Genomic DNA, 22,082 nt, shown 5'->3' on the forward strand with positions numbered 1-22,082 from the left:
GCCCCGCAGCCGGCAGCGGAGTGGGTCCCGAAGTGCGCGCGGACCTCCATAGGGCGCGACCCGGAGAAAAGTTCCTGAGCCCCACCCACCGGGGGCGGGGCTCTGGCTGGGCCCAACCACTGCCCAGGAGACCGGGGGAGAGGCCCGACCAATATCGTGGTCCTCATGCGAGCTCTGACTCCCATCGCGAGGGCTCCCCGCTCCTCACTCCTTTCGGAAGGCTTCCTGTTCTTGCTACACCTGCCGCAACACAGAAAAGCCCCAGCCTCTCTTTTTGGCCCCATCTCGTCGCTCGCCCCTCCCCGTCTCGTTTGGTGCGGCCCCGTGCATCTGGTCACGCGGCGGCGGGGCGAGGCCTGCTTTCGAGTTCAGGTGGTACTTCTTGCAGCCTCGGCAGGCGTCTTTCAGAGCTACCGGGACCATGCTGGGCTGGGGTCGCCTAACCTTCGTACTCTTGACCGTGGTTGCCACCTGCGCCGTGGCACAGAATGCGCCGCCGGTGAGTGAGCTCTAGGGGAGGGCGCGGAGAGGGGCATGCAGCGTGGAGGTGGCGCAGGTGCGGGTGTGGCTTGAGGAACACCTGGTGCGGGACAGCATCTTTCCGGGGTCTACGGTATCCCGCTTGGCAGTGTGGGTGCAGAGTGGGCTGGTGAACCCTACCTCGGTTTGATTCCGTACACCTTTGGACAAGAAAACCTTTAAGGAAATCCTGGCCTCGGCGGAATGCTGGTTGTGATTTGCACGCCCCCCAGATTTGGGTGATTGCACTTGTTCTACCAGTTCCAGGCCTGCGCATCCTGCACTGCTAAGAGAAAAGTTCAGTCGACTTGTGTACATAACTCAATTAAGCGAGAGACTGCTTGATGACTGGGGCATTCTTTGCCAGGTGAAGAGGCGCTGAGGGAGAGATTGCCCCCGAGGCTCCTGAGATCCCTGGGAAAGGCCGAGGAGTCCACAATCAGGGCTGTGGGAGCTGCCCAGACTGGCCCCGTGTGGCTGCTGTGGCCTTGACCCCCAGTCATGGGAACGCCTGTCCCGTGGCACTTTCCCCAGGAGGAAGTCAGGGGAACCCAGATTTGTTAACTGCAAGAGACACTGAGGGACCAGCCTGACTTACTTTACAGAGGAGGAAGTAAACCCAGTGGGAAAACGTTTAGCCAGAGGTTACACTATTGTTTAGTGAAGTATGTCTAGATACTCAGGCCTCTTGACACCTAGTCTGGTGCTCTTTCATAATTCTCTTCTTTGGAAACAGTAAAACTCCATTTGCAGAGTAAATGGACAGGCCAGCAGATCAGGTATAAAGGCACTTGGGTGCATTTGACCTGAGGTTAGATGAGGGTGGTCTTGAATAGCTTAGGATGTCAGCAGTGGGAACAAGATACGCATTCTCTCCTTTTACTCTTATTTTTCTGAGGAGAAATGATTTAAGAATAAAATCACGGTGGGATGTTATTCATTCATTAAAATTGATAGAACATTAAGCAAAAGCAGAATAAAATAGTATGTACAGTGATTTCAGTAACAGAAAAACACACAGTATATACATGTGGACAAGAACTGGAAGGGCATAAGAAGACATAAAATTAGGGTTGTTTTAGAGTGTGTAGGGAATTCCTTTGCTTTAAAGTGGTTGGGATTATGAGTATTTTAAAAGAGTTTAATACTTTGATACTCTTAAGTGCCTTCGGCTAAAGGCCAGCAGTAAACACATCTGTAGTTGAACAAATTAGGTTTATTACTCTTTACAGTGAAAAAGAACGCAAACTTTTGCCCTCTTGGTAGAAGGGCATTTGGCAAAACCTATTTCATAATCTGGACTTGGGTTGTGTAATTTGAGGGTGGGTCCAAGGAACAGGGGGTTTGCTCTAGATCGGATATTTAAAAAAAATTTTTTAATGTTTATTCATTGCTGAGAGAGAGAGAGAGAGAGAGAGCGAGCATGAGTTGGGGAGGGGCTGAGAGAGAGGGAGACACAGAATCCAAAGTGGGCTCCAGGCTCTGAGCTGTCAGCACAGAGCCCTATGTAGGCCTGAACCTAGGAACCGTGAGATCGTGACATGAGCCTAAGTCGGAAGCTCTTAACCAACTGAGCCACCCGGGCACTCCACGATTGGGTACTTTTAAAATTCTGTGACTGGGTAAAGAAGAAACTTTAATTTAGCAAGAGAAGGGGATGTTTGGTATTTTGTAGGTTGCACAATACCCTTGTTTTGTCTGTGCTTAAAACAGAAGTAGCCTTGCTTTGTTCCATTTTATCATGTCTCAGAGTAACCTTAACTGCAGTGGGTATTCCATGAGATTAGTTATATCCAACAGGCAAACAGAAGTGGCCTTCATGTAAGTATCATACCAGTTTGTAATCATACTGGGGTCTAATTATGAACCTCTGAACAGTTTTAGATGTCAGGGGCTGCTTTTTTCCCCCCTTTCAATACTTTATTTTTTTCAAGAAGGTTTTTATTTTATTTTAAAGTTTATGTGTTTATTTTTTAGTAATCTCCACATGCAGTATGAGGCTCAAACTCATGATCCCGAGATCCAGGGTCGAATTTTGACTGAGCCAGCCAGGTGCCCCTCAAGCAAGAGCCTTGATGAAGCTGTCTTTAGAAGAACAGTAGTTCTTTTCTAGGATAAGGGTTGTCAAAATCTTGTCTAGCTACTGATTTTAGTTTGGGAACCTGTTTTCACAAATCTTTAATGAAATGAGAAAAATGAGGGCATCAAACCAAAATTGTTCATTTAGAATGTTAGCTGCTATTCTGACTTTATGGCTTTTCAATTTTTGTTATTAAAGTGTTCTTTCTTCTGTGTGTGTGTGGGGGGGGGGGTTGTTTGTTTTTAACACCTCCACATAGAAGAATAAAAATTTGGACTCCCTTGTGCTGGGCCTCTCTTAATATTTTATTGATCTGAAAAATTCTGGCTGAAAGGACCTTTGGAACCTCATAGAAGTCTAGTGACCTCATTCCCTGATGAGAAGAAGCACTTTTTGAATCATACGATAAACTGTGCATAGCGACTTAGTAACAAAAGATATTTCAAAACTACTTTTGATAAATGTGAACAATGAAGACTGGCTTTAAGTTACAAACAAAATTATTGATTTGGAATGTCTGTGGGTTTTGTGTTTGAGGCTTTTCAGAGTATAGCATATTTTAAGGTCTTCCTGAGTCATTCTTAATTACTGACTTTATTAAAAGACCTACTAAAAGATGGTGGTGATGGGAATGGCACAAGAAATGTCTGAAGAGGGAGATGGACACAGTGTCATTCAGGGCTCTGTGGCCTTGGGAAGAGTTTTTATTTTATTTTTTTAAGTTTATTTATTTGGGGGGGGGGACTCAAGCGCTAGTGGGGGAGGGGCAGAGAGAGAAAGGGAGGGAGAGAGAGAGTCCCAAGTAGGCTTCACGCTGTCAGTGCAGAGCCTGATGGGGGCTCAATCTCAAGAACTGTGATATCACCTGAGCTGATATCAAGAGCTAGTCGCTTAACCAACTGAGGCACCCGGGTGCCCCAAGTGTTTTCATTTTAAAAAGTCTGGGGGTGGGGGAGGGGGCAGTGTGCCTGGGTGGCTCAGTCATTTGGGCATCCGACTCTTGATTTTGGCTCAAGTCATGATCTGAGTTGATGAAGTTCCCGGGATTGAGCCCAGAGTCGGGCTCTGTGCTGGCTGCTGGCAGCCTGCTTGGGAGTCTTGCTCTCCCTCTCTCTCTGCTCCTCCCCTGTTCTTATTCTCTCCCTCCCATATTGTCTCTCTCTCTCTCTCAAAATAAATGAACTCTCAAAAAAATAAAAAGATAAGTCTGGGTTGGAAGTGAGCAGGGGTGGATATGAGGAGACTAGTCCAGGGGAGAACACAGGTGGAGGGTGACATACATGTGGGGTGGTGCAGTGGAGAGGGAGAGAAGTGGATGGTTCCAGAGAAAAGTAGGAGGTAGAATGAGCAGAAGGAAGGATTGGATGAGGAGGAGGGACAAGCACGTTTCTCAAGTGCTCAATCGGCTGAATGGTGGCATCACTGCCAGGAAGCACAGGAGGGGGAAAGCTGGGGTTGGAAGAATGAAGATTGTTTTTATTCTGGTTAGGTGGCATTTCCCGTGGCTCTAGGGTATCCAGCAGGCCTTTGGGACTGAAGCTCAGAAGAGGGAGATTGGGAGTCCCAGGCTTATCACTTGAAGCCTTAGGAGCAAGTGAACGTTGAGCAGAAAGGTGACACAGAAAAGAAGAGGACTAAGCAGGGGTCAGGGCACCTGCGCACATACATGTGTCAAGTAGAGAAGAGATGGCAAAGGTGAAGCAGCAGTAACAGTGGGAAGATGAGTCTTGGGGAGGCTCAGAGGAGAGAGTGGATAGTGGTCTCCCTGTGCAGGATGCCACTGAGATGTCAGGTGTCCGTTATATTTGGCAGTTGGAGGAGATTGGTCACTTGGCCTGAGCGGTGTTGGGAGCAGAAGATAGCTTGCAGTTGGGCTGAGGAGTGATGAGAAGGAAAGGAATCAGCATGGGAGAGATGACTGTTGTCAGTAATAAATGCGAGCAGATTCCGAAACTGTGTGAAAGTGAAACCCAATGGCCCAATACTTAATTGCTGGATCAAATTTATTTATTTTTATTTTTTAATGTTTATTTATTTATTTCGAGAGAGAGAGGGAGAAGGGGAGGAAGGGACAGAGAGAGGTAGAGAGAGAGAATCGCAAACAGGCTCGGCACTGTGAGCATAGAGCCCAGTGTGGGACTCGATCCCACAAACTGTGAGATCATGACCTGAGCTAAATCAAGAGTCGGACCCTTAACCGACTGAGCCACCCAGGCGCCCCTAGATCAAACTTCTTTTTATGCATGAACTTCTCGTGTGATTAATAACATTGTTGACATGAGCTACTAGGTCAGCTTTTGGCAATGATTTTCACAAAGTTTCCACAAACCACATACACACCTTCTGGCCTGGCCAATATTACCGTACTGTGTCTGTGTTCCCCCAGTATGCCAAAGGAAGGAACACACAGGTGTAATCTGTTCTCTTAGCCAGCAAATACTGCATGCCTACTGTGTGCCAGATTCTGTTCTGGATGCTGGGAACGGGTTAGTGATAGGTATAAGGATCCTAGCCCTCGTGGAAGGTTTATTCCCCTTCCTTTCACCTGAATATTCCTAGTTTAACAGAGTGCCATGCCATCAAAGGTGAGAAAACAAGTAAGTTTTGCTTGCCCATTTGAGTTTGTTACATATGCAAGAAACATGCCTTACTCAGTAGGTAAGTGTCTGCTCTGTGGTACACAGAGAACATTTTAAGAAACAAATCTTAGAAAATTGTTGTCGGTAAATTAAAGAATTAAAATTGTCTGGCTAGAATTGTTCGACTTCTTTTCTGATGGTGTGAACACTGGTGTGTTACGTAATTTCTTCGAGTTACCCTTCATTGTCTTTTTCTGAGTATGTGAATAAGACATGTGCACGAGGACTTCCTGAACTTTTTTGTAGACTCTCAGAAGCACCCAGTTCGTGGACTGGTTCGTCTCGCTGATTCTGCAGGACTCAAATATTTTGAGGACCTGGATGAGTTAGGTCATTCCTTTTAGGCATGGAGCATTTGAGTTGCTAATGGAAGAATTTTCACTTTCTATGTTGTTTTCCTAAATAATAGTGTGTCCAGTAGCTCTGTAAGTTTTCTTTATGAGTGGGGAGGACATAAAGATTGTTTAATTTCAAAGAGGTTCAAGTTCCTATCAAATAACTAGAATAATCAGAGAATTCACTGACCCAGAAAGTGTTGACAAAACACTTTCCAGAGATTTCCACCATTTCCTCTGGTGCTGGGAAGCAAAAATGAGAGAGAGCAAGTGAGAGAGAGATTGAGATTCTAAGTTGGTTGTATTTTTTTCCCCCGTGGTAAAGTGCAGCACAATATGCCAGGCCAACCAAATAGCACCTCTACCTATCCCCTAGTTGTAATCTTTACCTGTCACCTATTTAAATATTTACCTACCTTGATAAGGATGTCTATTATTTAAACTATGTATAGTTAATTTTGGTGATAGTAAGAAACTTTATATAACAGATGAGATTATTGTAATTCCATTTCAAGTCTCTACATAGATTTTGAAGTGGTCTTTCCTTGTTGAAATCTCCCTTGAAGGTGAGGATACAGCTGTCTCTACCCCCAAATCTAACCTTTTTGTTTAACATGACTTCGGTGTTAATACCTTCTGAGCACCTGAAATACTCTGGTCTTGAGCTGATGCGTTAAAAAATTTCATTCACATTTAACCTTAACTCTTTCAGCCCGAGTTTATGTAGATGTCATGTCTGTACTTCATGTTTATTTTTTTTGCTGCCAGGATTATCCTAATACGATGTTTTATTGGCCTCAAAGTCCCACATATATTATGGGGAGACTGCTCTCACCTCTGGGGCAGGTTGATTTCTCTCCTGGACTTGATAGAGCACTTTTAACTTTCCTCACATTGTCTCATAAGAAATATACCTTGTAGTTAGATTTTTTATATTGGCTTTTCCACCCAGCTCATGCAGATAGAACTATTAGGGAGAGATGAGCATTATTACATTGCACTACTTGCCGAGTTGATGCTAGTGATTGTTAAAAGCCCTGAAAGGAATTTAGATTGTTCACTATTAGGAATTAAATTGAGGCATTGGTTTTATTGCTATCTCTGTAGGAAACTATGTGAGAGAGAGCAGGGAGTGGGGGGGCGGAAGCTGGGCCAGGGCTTTGGAGACTGGCTCTGTCTTCACCTGTGTAACCTTCTGTCACTGGTGGAGATGGGCCTTGCATCCAGAACATGAACCTAAAGTTCCTGATAACTTGAAATTCGGTAAAAGGGCTTACATTGGATTTTTATGAATCAAATCACATCTTAAACTAACCAAAAGTTGTGATATTTAGGAGAATCTTATGGTGAATAAGTTAGAATGAAGTAAGAGCTGCATTTCTAAAGTTAAGAATTACCCTTATGCAATGATATGTTTGGAAAATTCATAGTTGCACCTTAAGACTTTAGGTACAGTGCTACTTTTTGGTGTCCTTTTCTGGCTTTGCTAGAGAAGGACTGGTGAGTGACGTGCCCTCAGTGCAGTTATATATTGTTGTCATTGTTTGTAATTCCAGTTACTTAACACAGTATAATGTTAGTTTCAGGGTACAACACAGTGATTCAACACTTCCATACATCACCTGGTGCCCATCACGAGTGTCCTCCTTGATCCATCTCCCCTCCAGTAACCATCCATTTGCTCTCTATAACTAAGAGTTTGTTTCTTGGTTTGACCCTTTCCCTTGTTTCTCCTTTGCTTGTTTGTTTTGTTCTTTAAATTCCACATATGAATGAAATCATATGGTATTTTGTTTTTCTCTGACTATGCTTAGCATTATACTCTAGCTTCCTCCATTCATGTCATTGCAAATGGCAAGAGTCTGTTCTTTTTATGGCTGAACAATATTCCATTACATATATATTACCACATCTTCATTTACCATTCATCTATTGATGGACCCTTGGGCTGCTTCCATGTCTTGGCTATTGTAAATAATGCTGCTGTAAACATTGGGGTGCATGTATCCCTTTGATTTAGTATTTTTGTTATCTGTGGGTAAATACCCAGTAGTGGAATTACTGGAGCATAGGGTAGTTCTCTTTTTAACTTCTTGAGGAATCTCCATATTGTTTTCCAGAGTGGCTGCACCTGTATGCATTCCCACCAACAGTGCAGGAGAGTTCTTTTTTCTCTGCATCCTTGCCAGCACCGGTTGTTTCTTTGTTGTTGATTTTAACCATTCTGACAGGTGTGAGGTGATACCTCATTGTGGTTTTGATTTGCATTTCCCTGTTGATGAGTTATGTTGAACTTCTTGTCATGTATCTATTGGCCGTCTGGATATCATCTTAGAAGTGTCTGTTGACTTCTTCTGACCATCTCTTAATTAGATTATTTGTTTTTGGGTATTGAGTTGTATAAGCTATTTTTTGGATATGTCATTTGAAAATACTCCTATTCGGAAGGTTGCCTTTTAGTTTTGCTGATTGTTTCCTTCACTGTACAGATGCTTTTTATCTTGACGAGGTCCCAGTAGTTCATTTTTGTTTCCCTTGCCTCAGGAGACATGTCTAGTAACAAGTTGCTGTGGTTGAGGTCAAAGAGATTGTTGCCTGTTTTCCCCTCTAGGATTTTGATGATTTCCTGTCTTACATTTAGGTCTTTCATCCATTTTGAGTTTATTTTTGTGTATGGTGTAAGAAAGTGGTCCAGGTTCATTCTTGTGCATGTCGCTGTCCAGTTTTCCCAACACGATTTGCTGGAGAGACTGTCTTTTTTACATCGGATATTCTTTCCTGCTTTGTCAAAGATTAGTTGACCATAGAGTTTTGGGTTTAATTCTGGGTTGTCTAATTTGTTCCATTGATCTATGTGTCTGTTTTTATGCCAGTACCATACTGTCTTGATGATTATAGCTTTGTAGTACAGGCTAAAGTCCAGGATTGTATGCCTCCAGCTTTACTTTTCTTTTTCATGACTGCTTTAGCTATTCAGGGTCTTTCGTAGCTCCATACAAATTTTAGAATCCTTTGTTCTAGTTCTGTGAAAAATACTGTTGCTATTTTGATAGGGATTTCATTAAGTGTGTAGATTGCTTTGAGTAGTATAGACCTTTTAACAGTATTTGTTCTTCCAACCCATAAGCATGTAATGTCTTTCCATTTCTTTGTATCTTCGTCAGTTTCTTTCATCAGTGTTTAATAGTTTTCAGAGTACATTAGTTTTAGTCCTAGGTATCTTATTATTTTGGGTGCACTTTTAAATGGGATTGTTTTCTTAGTTTTTCTTTTTGCTTCATTAGTGGAGTGTAGAAATGCAACAGATTTCTATAGATTGATTATGTATCCTGTGACTTTACTGAATTCATTTATCCATTCTAGCAGTTTTTTGGTGGAGTCTTTAGGGTTTTCTATATATAGTATCATGGCACCTGTACGTAGTGAAAGTTTTACTTTTTTTTTTTTTTTTTTTTTTTTTTAACCAATTTGGGTGCCTTTTTATTTTTCTTTTTGTTGTCTGACATTTGTGGCTGATACTGTGTTGAATAAATGTGGTGCTTGTCTCGTTCCTAACCTTAAGGGGAAAGCTATCAGTTTTTGCCCATTAAGGATGATGTTACCTGTGGGTTTTTCATATATAACATTATGTTGAGGTATGTTCCCTCTAAACCTATTTTGTTGAGGGTCTTTATCATGGATGGATGTTGTGCTTTGTCAAATGCTTTTCTTTGTCTATTGAAATAATCTTTTTCTTTTTCTCTTATTGATTTAATGTATCATATTGACTGATTCGTGAATATTGAACTATCCATTCAACACAGGAATAAATCCTACTTGATCATGGTGAATGATTTTTTTTTTTAACGAATTGTCAGATCTAGCTTATGAGTATATTGTTGAGGATTTTTTGCATCTGTGTTCATCATGGATAGTGGCCTGTAAATTTTTTTTTGTGGTGTCTGTTTTTTTTTTTTAATTTTTTTTTAATGTTTATTTATTTTTGAGAGAGACAGAGACAGAATGCGAGTGGATTAGGGGCAGAGAGAGAGGGAGACACAGAATCTGAAGCAGGCTCCAGGCTCTGAGCTGTCAGCACAGAGCCTGATGCGGGTCTCAAACTCATGAGCCGTGAGATCATGACCCCAGCCGAAGTCGGACGCTCAACCGACTGAGCCACCCAGGCGCCCCATCTTGTTTTGATACTAGGGTAATGCTGGCCTCTTAGAGTGAATTTGAAAGTTTTCCTTCCCCTTTTGTTTTGGTAGAATTCACCTGTGAAGCCTTCTGGCCTTGGACTTTTGGTGCTGGGAATTTTTTGATTACTGACTCAGTTTCTTTGCTGTCTGCTCAAATTTTCTGTTTCTTTGTATCTCAGTTTTGGTAGTTTGTATGTTTCTAAGAATTTATCCACTTTTTTCTAGGTTGTCCAGTTCGTTGGCATATAATTTTTCATAATATTCTTCTATAATTGTATTTCTGTGGCGTTGGTTGTTATTCCTCTTATATCATTTGTGATTTTATTAATTTGAGTTATGTATCTAATCTTAATAGGTCTGGTTAGAGGTTTGTCAATGTTATTGATTATTTCAAAGAAGTAGCTCCTGGTTTCATTGATCTGTTCTATTGTTTTGTTGTTGTTGTTGTTGTTTTATTTTGTTTTTTTAGTTTCTGTATCATTGATTTCTGCTCTAATCTTTATTATTTCCTTCCTTATCTTGATTTTAGGTTTTGTTTATTCTTTTTCTAACTCCTTTAGGTGAAAGATTACATTGTTAGAGATTTTTCTTGTTCTTGAGGTAGGCCTGTATTCCTATAAACTTCCACTTAGAACCACTTTTGCTGCATCCCAGAGGTTTTGGACTAATGTGTTTTCATTTTCATTTGTTTCTATGTACATTTTTTTCTTCTTTTATTTCATGGCTGACACATTCATTGTTTAGTAGCATCTTATTTAACCTACATGTGTTTGTTGTGGTCTTTCTAGATTTTTTCTTATAGTTGACTACTAGATTCATAGTGTTGTGGTCAGAAAAGATGCATGATATGACCTCAATCTTTTTGAATTTGTTGAGGCTTGTTTTATGGGCTAAAATGTGATCTGTTCTGGAGAATGTTCCTTGTGCACTAGAAAAGAATACGTATTCTGCTGTTTTAGGATGGAATGTTCTGAATGTATCTGTTAAATCCATCTCTTCTAGCGTGTCATTCAAAGCTGTTGTTTACTGGTTGATTTTCTGTTTACATGATCTGTCCCTTGACATAAATGGGGTGTTAAAGTCCCCTACTATTGTATTGCTATCGATTAGTTCCTTTACGTTTGTTATTAACTGTTTTATGTTTTTGGGTACATAAATATGTATAATGTTATATCTTCTTGTTGGATTGTCTCCTTTATGATTATGTAGTGCCCTTCTTTGTCTCTTGTTACGGTCTTCTTTTAAAGTCTAATTTGTGGGGCGCCTGGGTGGCTCAGTCGGTTGGGCGACCGACTTCTGCTGCTCAGGTCATGATCTCACAGTTCGTGAGTTCAAGCCCCACATCAGGCTCTGTGCTGACAGCTCAGAGCCTGGAGCCTGCTTCTGATTCTGTCTCCCTCTCACTCTGCCCCTCCCCCACTCATGCTCTGTCTCTGTCTCAGAAATATTAAAAATAATTAAACAAATAAAATTAAAAAAAAATAAAGTCTAGGGGCGCCTGGGTGGCTCAGTCGGGTAAGCGTCCAACTTCGGCTCAGGTCATGATCTCGCGGTTCGTGAGTTCAAGATCCACATCGGGCTCTGTGCTGACAGCTCAGAGTCTGGAGCCTGTTTCTGATTCTGTGTCTCTCTCTCTCTGACCCTCCCCCGTTCATGCTCTGTCTCTCTCTGTCTCAAAAATAAATAAACGTTTAATTTTTTAAATAAAATAAAGTCTAGTTTGTCTGATATTAGTATTGCTATTCTGGCTTTCTTTTGACGTCCATTTGCATGATAGATATTTCTCCATGCCCTTTCTATTTTTAAAAAAATTTTATTTATTTTGAGAGAGAGAGAGAGAGAGAGAGATACAGAGCACAAGCAGGGGAGGGGCAGAGATAGAGAATCCCAAGCAGGCTCCATGGTGTCAAAGCAGAGCCTGACACAGGGCTTGATCCCATGAGCCATGAGATTGTGACCTGAACTGAAATCAAGAACCACTTAACCGACTTAGCCACCAGGTGCTCTTCCATGCCCTTACTTTCAATCTGTACTTGTCATTAAGTTTAAAATGAGTTTGTTGTAGCCAGTATATAGATGGATCTTGTTTCTTTATCCATTTTTATCCATTCCTGTTTTTTTATCTTGTTTTTTTAATCGTCCTCTGTCTTATAATTGAAGCATTTAATCTATTTACATTCAGAGTATTTGTTGATAATATGTATGTATTGTCATTTTATTATTTGTCTTGTGGTTGTTTCAGAAGATTTTCTCTGATCCTTTCTTTGTATTTCTGTCTTTCATGGTTTCCTGATTTTCTTAGTGGTATATTTGGATTTCTTTCTCCTTGTTCTTTGCACGTTTATTAGTGGGTTTTGATATATAATTACTGTTAGATTTGTATATAACCACATCTGAATATAGCAGTCTATATTAAATTGTCGGTCATTTGTGTTGGAACCCATTCCTTAATCCTCTCTAACCCATGTTTTAGATATATGTTATGTCTTATGTCCTTTTACTTTGTGAGTTCCTTGACTGATTTTTATACAGAAATATTACTTTTTACTGTTTTCATGTTTCCTACCTTTATACTGTCACTTTTGGTCTCTTCTGTCCACTCAAAGAGTCCCCTCTAATGTTTCTTGCAGGGCTGGCTTAATGGTCACGTATTCTTTGAGTTTTTGTTTGGGAAACACTTTTTACCTCTCCTCCTAGCTGAATGATAGCCTTGCTGGTTAGAGTATTCTTGGCTGCAGATTTTTCCCATTCAGCACTTTGAATATATCCTGCCACTTCCTTCTTACTTGGAAAGTTTCTGCTGAAAAATCTCCTGCTAGCCTTATAGGTTTTCCTTTGTAAGTTACTGCCTTGTTTTATCTTAATGCTTTAAAATTGTTTTATCACTAAATTTTGCCAATTTAATTATAAATAGTCTTGGAACAGGTCTGCTTTTGTTGATTTAAAAAAAATTAATTTTATTTTTGAGAGAGAGAAGAGAGTGCAAGCAGGGGAAAGGCAGAGAGAGACACACACAGAATCCAAATCAGGCTGCAGACTCTGAGCTGTCAGCACAGAGCCTAAAGTGGGGCTCAAACTCATGAACTGTGAGAACATGATCTGAGCCGAAGTCAGACACTTAAGTGACTGAGCCACCCAGGTGCCCCTGCATTTGTTGATTTTGATAGGAGTTCTTTGTACCCCCTGGATCTAGACATCTGTTTTCTTTTCCAGATTAGGAAGTTTTTAGCTATTATTTCTTCAAGTCAGTTTTCTAGCCCCTTTTCTCACTCTTCTTCTTTTAGGAGTCCTATAACATGAATGTTAATACACTTGATGAAGTCACTGTGTTCCCTAAATCTTTTCTAGTGTTGCATAATTATTTTGTCTCTCTTTTGTTCATCTCGATTATTTTCCATTACTGTTTTCTAGATCACTAATTCATTCCTCTGCTTCTTCCATCCTGCTGTTCATTCAATTAACATGTCTCTCGTTTGATTTGCTATACCCTTTATCTCTGCTATATTATTCCTTATCTCTGTGTTAAGGGTCTCATTCATGTCTTTCACTCTTTTCTAAAGTCCAGTGAGTGTCCTGATGATTGTTACTTTAAATTCTCTATCAGGCATGTTACTTTATATGTGTTTCACTTAGATCTCCGGCTGAGGTCTTGTCCTTTTCTTTCATTTGGGATAAATTTCTCTGTCTTCCATTTTGTCCAAGTGTCTGTGCCTGTTGCTGTGTGTTAGGAAAGTCAGCTATATCCCCTATTCTTGAGGATAATGGCCTTATGAAGAAGAGGTCCTACAGTGCCCTGCCTTATGGTGTCCTCTGTTCTCCAGGGCCTGGTGCTTCCTGGAGTATCTCTAGTGTGTGCTGCCTATGCTCTGTTTCTGGTGTCCTGGACAGTTTATCTGTGAGACCAGTTGTCTACAGAGGCTCTCTTTGCCTGTTGTGGGCATTGTTTGGTCCCTGGTCTGAATGTCGCACATTTTGACTAGGTGTGCTCTGACCTGTGAGACGAGACCTTTTGCCACCCCTGCTGGAGCAGAAGCTCTGCAAAACTCCCACTTTGGAAGACGCAGTGTGAGCAGGAGGTGAGCCAGTGTTCTGGGGGAAGGGCTCCACTGTGTTGAGACTGAGGCAAGCTTATTAGGAGGGGCAGTTCCACTGGTGTGTGGGATCAAGGCTTGGTTTAAGCACCTTAGGCAGTAAGTGTGGGAGTGGTGCTCGTTCCTGCAGGTGGTCCTGTGCTTATGCTGAGGGTCAGGGAAGGGAATAGTGGCAGTCGATTCCTTTGTTCCTAGAGGGGTCTATCTGTGAATGCTGTCTCTCTGGGACATCCTCCTACATGAGTGAATAATCCTCAAACTGTGTGCCCCAGGCACTCTTCACATCGCTATTTCTACACAGTTTCTGCAGATTGTTTACCTGCTTTCTGTCCAAGAGCAGCACAATGCCCTCTGGGGTGTATCCCAGCCAAGCCCACTGACCCTTAAAACTCCAGGCTTTAAGCCCCACTGCTTGCCAGAAGTCAAAAAATTTGGCCCCTCTTGCTTTCTAAGTCTATTGCTGTGGGGATTTTGTTTTGCCATGTGCTCCCCTGTGTGCTAGTTTGTCACTTGCCCTTCTCTATGACCTTGGCTCCCTCCCCACGGCAACAGCCACCATCTGTTTTTCTCCCATACTGCACATCTCTGTACTTCCTGCCTTCTTCAATGTGGCCTCTTCTCTACCTTTACTTGAGTAGTATTTTCTGCCACTTTTCATGTTGATTTCTGAGACATTTAGGATGACTTGATAGTTATCTAGTTGTGTTTGTGGGATGAGGAAAGCCTAGGGTCCTTCCACTCTGCCACCATCTTCCTGTGCTTGCTCTGTAAGTTGTTATTTTAAAATAATTTTAGATAATGATGCTTTAAAACACTAAAAAACAATGTCAGACTCATTCTTTGAAAATATTCCACATCATGTAAATGAAATGACATTATTATTTTTTTAAGTATATTTATTTTGAGAGAGCAAGAGTGGAAGGGACAAAGAGAGAGAGAGATTGAATCCCAAGCAGGCTCCACATTGTCAGTGCAGAGCCCAATGTGGGGCTTGAACCCATGAACCATGAGATCATGACCTGAGCCAAAACCAAGAGTCAGACACTTAACCGTCTGAGCCACCCAGGCACCTCAGAATCATGTAATTTTGAATTTAATGTTTTAAAATTTCTACCAAAGCATATAGTCCAAGAAAATCAAATGATGTAGATAGGCTTATGATGAAAATCAACAGTCTTCTTGATTTTTTCCATTCCCTTCCCTAAGCAAACACTTTTAACTGTTAATACTCAGGTGACATTCAGCCAGAACCTATGTCTACTATCACACTAGTAGTTTGCAGCTGTCTTTTTTGATTAATTAATGCTTGTGTAATATTGGGGGCAAAAAGTTTTGAATCTCTCCTGATTATGAATATGACTTTGTTATGGTTGTGCTCAATTTGTCTCACTCAGCTTTAGACATTGTCTACTCTAATACTTCAGTGATGGATAAAAGTTTAGCTTACCTTCAACCATTTTCCATGCACCTTTCTTTTTTTTTTTTAAGTTTTGATATATAACTGACATACCATACAATTCACCCCCTAAAAGTATATGATTTAATGGCTTCAGCATATTTACAGAATTGTGCAACTATCTCTCCAGATAGTTTTAGAACATTTTCATCATCCCTAAGGTAAGGAAACCTTATCCCTTAGCCCTGACCCTGAAACCTACCCCTCAGCCCTAGGCAACCACTTACATAATTTCTGTCCATAGATTTGCCCTTTCTTGACATTTATGTAAAGGGGATCATAAAATATGTGGTCCTTTGTGACTCGCATCTTTCACTTAGCATAATGTTTTCAAGGTTCATTCACATTGTAGCATGTATCAGTACTTCATTTCTGTTTATGAGTGAATAATTTCCATTGTATGGATACACTACATTTTGATCATCCATCCATCAGTTAATGGACATTTGGGTTGTTTCCATTTTGCCTGTTGTGATGCTGCTGTGAACATTTGTATTTGTGTACGGTTTTTTTGCATGTACACGTTTTCATATTTTTTCACTTTATACATAGGAGCAGAATTAACTGGATCACATGATAACTATATGTTTAGCTGAGGAAGTGCCAGACGGTTTTCCAAAGCAGCTGCATTATTTTGCACTCCCACCAGCGCTGTATGAGGGTCCCAATTTGTCTACATCCATGCCAACACTTGTTTTATTAGTAGTAGTAGTAGTATTGCTATCTTAGTGGATGTCAAGTGGTACCTCACTGTGGTTTTGATTTGCATTTCCCTACTGACTATTGTTCCCTATTGACTATTACAATATTCCCTATTGTTTAGCATCTTTTCATGTGTTTGTTGACTTAGATTTTCTTTGGAGAAATGTCTCTTCAGATCTTTTGCCTATTTTTAATTAAGTTTTCTTTTTCTCACTAAGCTGTAAGATATATATATATTTCTAAGTTTTGCCATTGGCATAAATGTGAGGGTTTATTTCTTGGACTCTGAATTCCCTTCCATTGATTTATCTGTCTTTATACTGATACTGCAATGTCTTGATTACTGTTGCTTTAACAGTGAATTTAAAATCAGGAAGTGTTAGTCCTCCAATTTGGTTCGTCTTTTTCAAGACTGTTTTGGCTATTATAGGTCCCTTGAATTTTCATATGAATTTTAGGATCACTTGCCTTCCTGCAAAGAAGCCAGCTGGGATTTTAATAGGTTTTGCATCAAATCTGTGGATCTGTTTAAGGAGCATTGCCATCTTACCAATATTAAGTCTTCCAGTCTATAAACATGTATGTCTTTCCATTTATTTAGGTCTTTAATTTCTTTTTACAATATTTTATAGTTTCCAGTGTGCAAGTCTTGCACTTCTTTGGTTAAATTTACTGCTGAGTACTGTATTCTTTTATATACTATTTTAAGTAGAACTGTTTTCCAAATTTCATTTTCAGTTTGTTCATTGCTACTTATGGGATTAATTTTTGTACATTGGTCTTGTACACTTCAAACTTGCTGAATTAATTTATTATTATTTTTTAAAATTTTAGTGGATTCCTTAGGATTTCTATGGATTACATCATCTGAAAATGAGACCAATTTACTTCTTTTTCAGTATGAATTCTTTTTATTTTCCTGCCTACTTGCTCTGGCTAGATACTGTAGCACAGTATTGAAGTGGTACACACGGACATCCTTGACGCCTCTAACTTTTTTCTCCCTTCTTCAGTTCTATATACTTTTATTCTTGCATAGTAAACATTAATAACATAATTGTAACTGTAATTGAGTCGTCCATTCTTTGTATATCTCCTTTTAAAAAATGGAAATAGTAAACAGTTTAAAGAAGTATGACCTGTAAATATTGGTTATTGCCTGTGTGCTGTGATTTCATTTCCTTCTCTATAATTCGGAAGCCAAAACTCTAATGGCACTGAAAGTATATTCAACTATATTTTCTGCCAAATATTCATATTCATGCCACATTTTAGTTTGCTTCATGTTTATACCATGGCATTTTTGTACAAATTTTTTCCCTTGGGGTTTCTCATTGTTTTCTTTTCATTGTTTGTCATTAGAAGAAGAAACCAAAGCTATGCCATCCTGACTGTAGTCTGTATATTGTTCAGCTTCTGACTTATTATCTCAGTATTTATTGTGTCTATTCTTGAAACCTACTGAGTTTCTTTTTACAGGGACCATATTTTTCCAATGCTACAGTTTCTTCCTTTAGTTTCTAGTTGTTGTTTGTTTCTTGTTCTTAAATTCTATGCTTCTCTCCTATCCTCAAGTTCTTCCAGCCCTTAAACCATACAGTTTACTGTATGGAGTCCCCCTTTCTAGACACCTGTATCCTGGAGCCCTCCATCACCTTTACCACTCTGTTTGTTGGAGCCATTATTTTGAGATTCTGTTCCTTCTTTTACTTGGTTTACTTCCTTGTTTTCCTAGAATACGTCTTGAAGTAACTTAAGAAATAATGTGTGGGAGGTAAACTGAGTCCTTGCAATGACTTAAAATCAAAGATTTTATTTAAATATAAAAATTGATCATTGTTTAAACTGTAAAACTAGTTTGAAATTAATTCCTTCTCAAGGAAATAATGGCATAACTCTTTTCTAGCATTCATATAGCTGTTGAGAAGTCTGATGGGAGTGTTATTTTTATTCTTCTGTAGGACCCACACCCCAGTTTAGGTGTAGAGGCTTTTATGTTTTTTGTCTTTATTCTTTATGTCTGAAATAGCACAGTAATGTGTCTGACTGAAGGTTCTTTTTTCAGTCACTTTTTGAGTAATCAGTAGGCGTTTTTATTTCAAAGACATCTCCATTCAGCTCTAGAAAATTTTCTTACATAATTTCACTCATAATTTCCTCCCCTTTGTTTTCTGTGTTTTCTCTTTCTGGAAATCCTATTAATCAGTGGTTAGACCCCACATATTGATTTTATAAACATTTATCTTTTTTTTCCTCCTGTGGTTTTATTTTATTTTTCCTGTATTTTCTGTATGATATTTTCTATATTCTAAGACATATTTTCTCACCTTTACTTTCCTGTCTTTTTATTTCAGCAGTTATGCTTTTAATTACTTGGGTCACCTTTTTTTCATATCATTCTGCTCTTGTTTCATGGATATAACAATATATTGACTTTCACTTGAGGTTACTATTTGAGTAATCAGAATGTTGAAGCTGGTAATTATTTGATATTACTTTTTTTTTCTGTTCCTTAAATTGTGAATAATCAGAATATTGAAACTGGTAATTATTTGATATTATTTATTTTTTTCTGTTCCTTAAATTATTGGAGTATATTTTAGTTAGATTGTTTTTAATTTGTTTTCTTTGTGCCTAAATATTAGAATAGGAGGCTTTTAGGGGCACCTGAGTGGCTCAGTTGTTTAAGCACCTGACTTCAGCTCAGGTCATCATCTCACGGCTCATGAGTCTGAGCCCTGCTTCGGGCTCTGTGCTGACAGCTCCGAGCCTGGAGCCTGCTTCAGATTCTGTGTCTCCCTCTCTCACTGCCCCTTCCCTGCTCATGCTGTCTCTCTCCTTCAAAAACAAATAAACATTAAAAAAAAAAAAAAAAAAAGAATAGGAGACCTTTACTCTCAGGCAGGAGTCATTCAACTTTTTTTTTGGTGCAGGGCCAGAAAGTAAATCTTTTAGGCATTTTGGGCCAAGAGACAAATAAAGGATATTATGTAGGTACTTACATAATTTCTATATTGCCACAAATTTTCTGTTGATGAAAATATATTAGCAAGTTAATACATTTTTTTGTAACATAGGTCTACTAATGAGAAGAATTGAATTCTTATAGGATGGGCATTTTGCTTATTGGGATTCAGGATTAGTGTCCCACATTGATTGCAAATGTTTATATGTTATTCCTGCTCTGTATTGAGATTTTACTATATGTCATACTTGACAGTTTCTTTTGTATGGATGGGATGAATAATAGCTTCCCAAAGATGCCCAGGTCCTGAGAAGCTGTGAGTATGTGCTTTTTATGGCAAAGGGGCCTTTACAGATATGATTTAGTAAAGGAGCTTGAGATGAGGACATTATACTGGATTATTCAGAGGAGCCCAATATAATCACAGAGGTCCTTATAAGAGGGAGGCAGGAGGCCAGAGAAGAGAAAAGACGCTGTGCTGCTGGCTTTGAAGATGGAGGAAGGGACCATAAGTCAAAGAATGCAGGTGATCTCTAGAGGCTGGAAAAGTCAGGGAAACAGATTCTGCCTTAGAGTCCCTGAGGGAGCTCTGAGCTGCAGACCCATTTTAGACTTCGGACCTTCAGAGCTATAACATGATAAATTTGTGTTATATTAAGCTATTATGTTTGTGGCAATTTGTTACAGCAGCCATAGGAAAGCTAAATGCTGCCAAGTAGTGCATAAGTCCATTCATGTGTGATTTTAAGGACTCTGCATCTGGGGCACTTCTAATTAATTTTTGGTATGTAGGTAGTAAATGGAGGAGTGTTGGCTGATGAGACAAAGTAGAAGAAGCTGTTGTGAGAAAAGGAGAGCGCCAAGAGGCTCCTGGCTCAGAGTGGCAATTATTCTGGAGGGTCTTATAAAGATAATAAAGGAGGATGAAGGTAGAGTTAAATTGAGGGGTCGGTAAACAGGAAATAACCGCCATCCTGACCACTGCATACAAAACCACATATGGCATTATCACTGGGCAGAAAACTAAACACACACAATCTCTCTCTCTATCTCCTTCTCTCTTTTTTTCACACACGCCACCGCAAAGGGTTTTCCTCTAAAGAAACAAAAAAGTGTAGGAAGAACAAAGGTAGCTTGTATAGGTGTTCACGCTTTACAGCAGTGGCTGGCAGACTGCAGCCAGCTGGCCCAATGCATCCTGCCCCCTGTTTTGTTTTGTTTTTTTTTAAGCTAAGAATGGTTTTTACATTTCTGGAAAATTGGAAGGGGAAAATCAAAAGATTAATATTTTGTGACATGTGCAAATCATACGGAATTCACGTGTCAGTGCCCATAAACAGTCGTCCTGGAACATAGCCACACTTGTTTGTTTGCTTACTGTCTGTGGCTGCTTAGCATTACAACAGTTGAGTGGTCTAGCAGAGCCTGGGTACAGTGCACTTGGGGCTTTTCCCGGTTGCTTGGCACACTTCAGGTGACGTGCAAGCACTTTGAACTCAACAGCATTGTAAGTGCCACATGTATCAATGCACCATGTTATTATTATTTTGTGTGTGTGTGTGTGTTTTATTTATTTTGAGAGGGAGAGAGAAAGAAAACCATCAGGGCAAAGAGAGAGAGAGAATCCTAAGCAGACTGGGGAGACGGAGGGAGGGACAGAAGGAGAGAGAGAGAGAGAGAGAGAGAGAGAGAGAGAGAGAGAGAGAATCCCAAGCAGACCCCATGCTGTCAGTACAAGCCTGATGCAGGGCTTGACCCCACTAACCGTGGGATCATGACCTAAGCCAAGATCAAGAGTCGGATGCTTACATAAAATGAGCCACGCAGGTGCCCCATCGATGTGTTGTGTTATTTTAATCTCTAGGGAAAAAAAAGAAAGTTACCAATGCAAACCTATCATGTCGAAACAAGAAAAGTGGGCTTCAAATGTTGTATCCTTGAAGCAAAGTAGAGAGTGGGATTATCTTGTCACTCAACTAGATGACAGCACATCTAGAGTTGTGCTGAAGGAATAAAATATACATCAACTTGGCATGATTAAGCACTCATCACAGTATTCCTATCTTATAGGAGAAAATGATCAGAAAAACAAGACAATTTAAAGCAAAATATCTCATCACAGCAGAATTTATTTACAAATTTTAAAAAGCAAATGAGGCTGCAGTCAAAGTAGGTCTTTAAGTAGCTCATCTGTTATCAAAGCAACGAAAACTATTTCCCAATGGCAAGTTAATGAAATCACATTTGCTGCAGAAGAAATGCACCCTGAAAAAATTGTGTTGCACTATTAGCCTTTAGATGAGAACAGTTCTCCAGGACTTTGACAGAAACATCCATATCCATTAAAGAACAAGGCAAATTGATTCCCAGTTGTTGATACTGACCAGTTATTGCTATTTATTAAAGCACCATTGCCAGTTTGAAACTGAATTAACATCAGGGCATCACTTAGGTGTTAATGTTGTGTGTATAGAGTTTTGTTTTGGAATTTTTTTTTTGCCTAAATAAATGTTATAAATTTATTTTTTATGTTAAAATTTTTTTTAATGTTTATTTATTTTTGAGAGAGAGACAGAGCATGAGTGGTGGAGGGGCAGAGAGAGAGGGAAACACAGAATCTGAAGCAGGCTCTAGGCTCCGAGCTGTCAGCACAGAGCACGATGCGGGGCTCAAACTCGCGGACCGTGAGATCATGACCTGAGCTGAAGTCAGATGCTTAACCGACTGAGCCACCCAGGCGCCCCAATAAATGTTATAAATTAAAGGAAAAATGAATAGTCTGCATGGAACAATTATAGGCAAGGATGCTTTCAAAGAACGTGAGAACTTGGTAATTCAATAAGACCTGAAATGGAATCTGCTATTTTGTATAACAATTGACAATGGTAAAAATATGTGCAGAGGAGACAAAGCTTAGCTGGACAGATGTTCAAAGCTTGTGAAAATGCAAGCTGTTTCAAGCTTGTGATTATTAATTATATTACTGGTTGAAAGGTACTTTGTGGAAAATATTTGAATCTGTCATGTGCTAATGAAACCAGTAATATCAACTATGAACTTCTTTTGCTTTCGTAGACTTAACCATTATCATTTTTTTTTGAATTTTTATAAGACATA

General features: G+C 39.8%; 1 protein-coding gene across 4 annotated transcripts in view; it reads left to right on the forward strand.

Annotated features, from left to right (window-relative positions):
* The first annotated feature begins 221 nt into the window (after positions 1-221).
* ASAH1 (N-acylsphingosine amidohydrolase 1) overlaps positions 222-22,082 on the forward strand; it is a 49,623-nt gene continuing 27,762 nt past the window's right edge. For 2 of the 4 annotated variants that reach the window (XM_007098982.3, XM_042983020.1), the window contains exon 1: positions 222-499. In XM_007098982.3, coding sequence (XP_007099044.1) covers positions 422-499 — 78 coding nt within the window. In that variant the 5' untranslated portion in view covers positions 222-421. Of the gene's footprint in view, positions 500-13,731; positions 13,828-22,082 lie in introns of those variants that run through there. The other 2 variants (XM_042983021.1, XM_042983022.1) reach the window with 2 other exon arrangements.

The sequence above is a fragment of the Panthera tigris genome, chromosome B1 (genome assembly GCF_018350195.1).
Source record: "Panthera tigris isolate Pti1 chromosome B1, P.tigris_Pti1_mat1.1, whole genome shotgun sequence".
Lineage (NCBI taxonomy): Eukaryota > Metazoa > Chordata > Mammalia > Carnivora > Felidae > Panthera > Panthera tigris.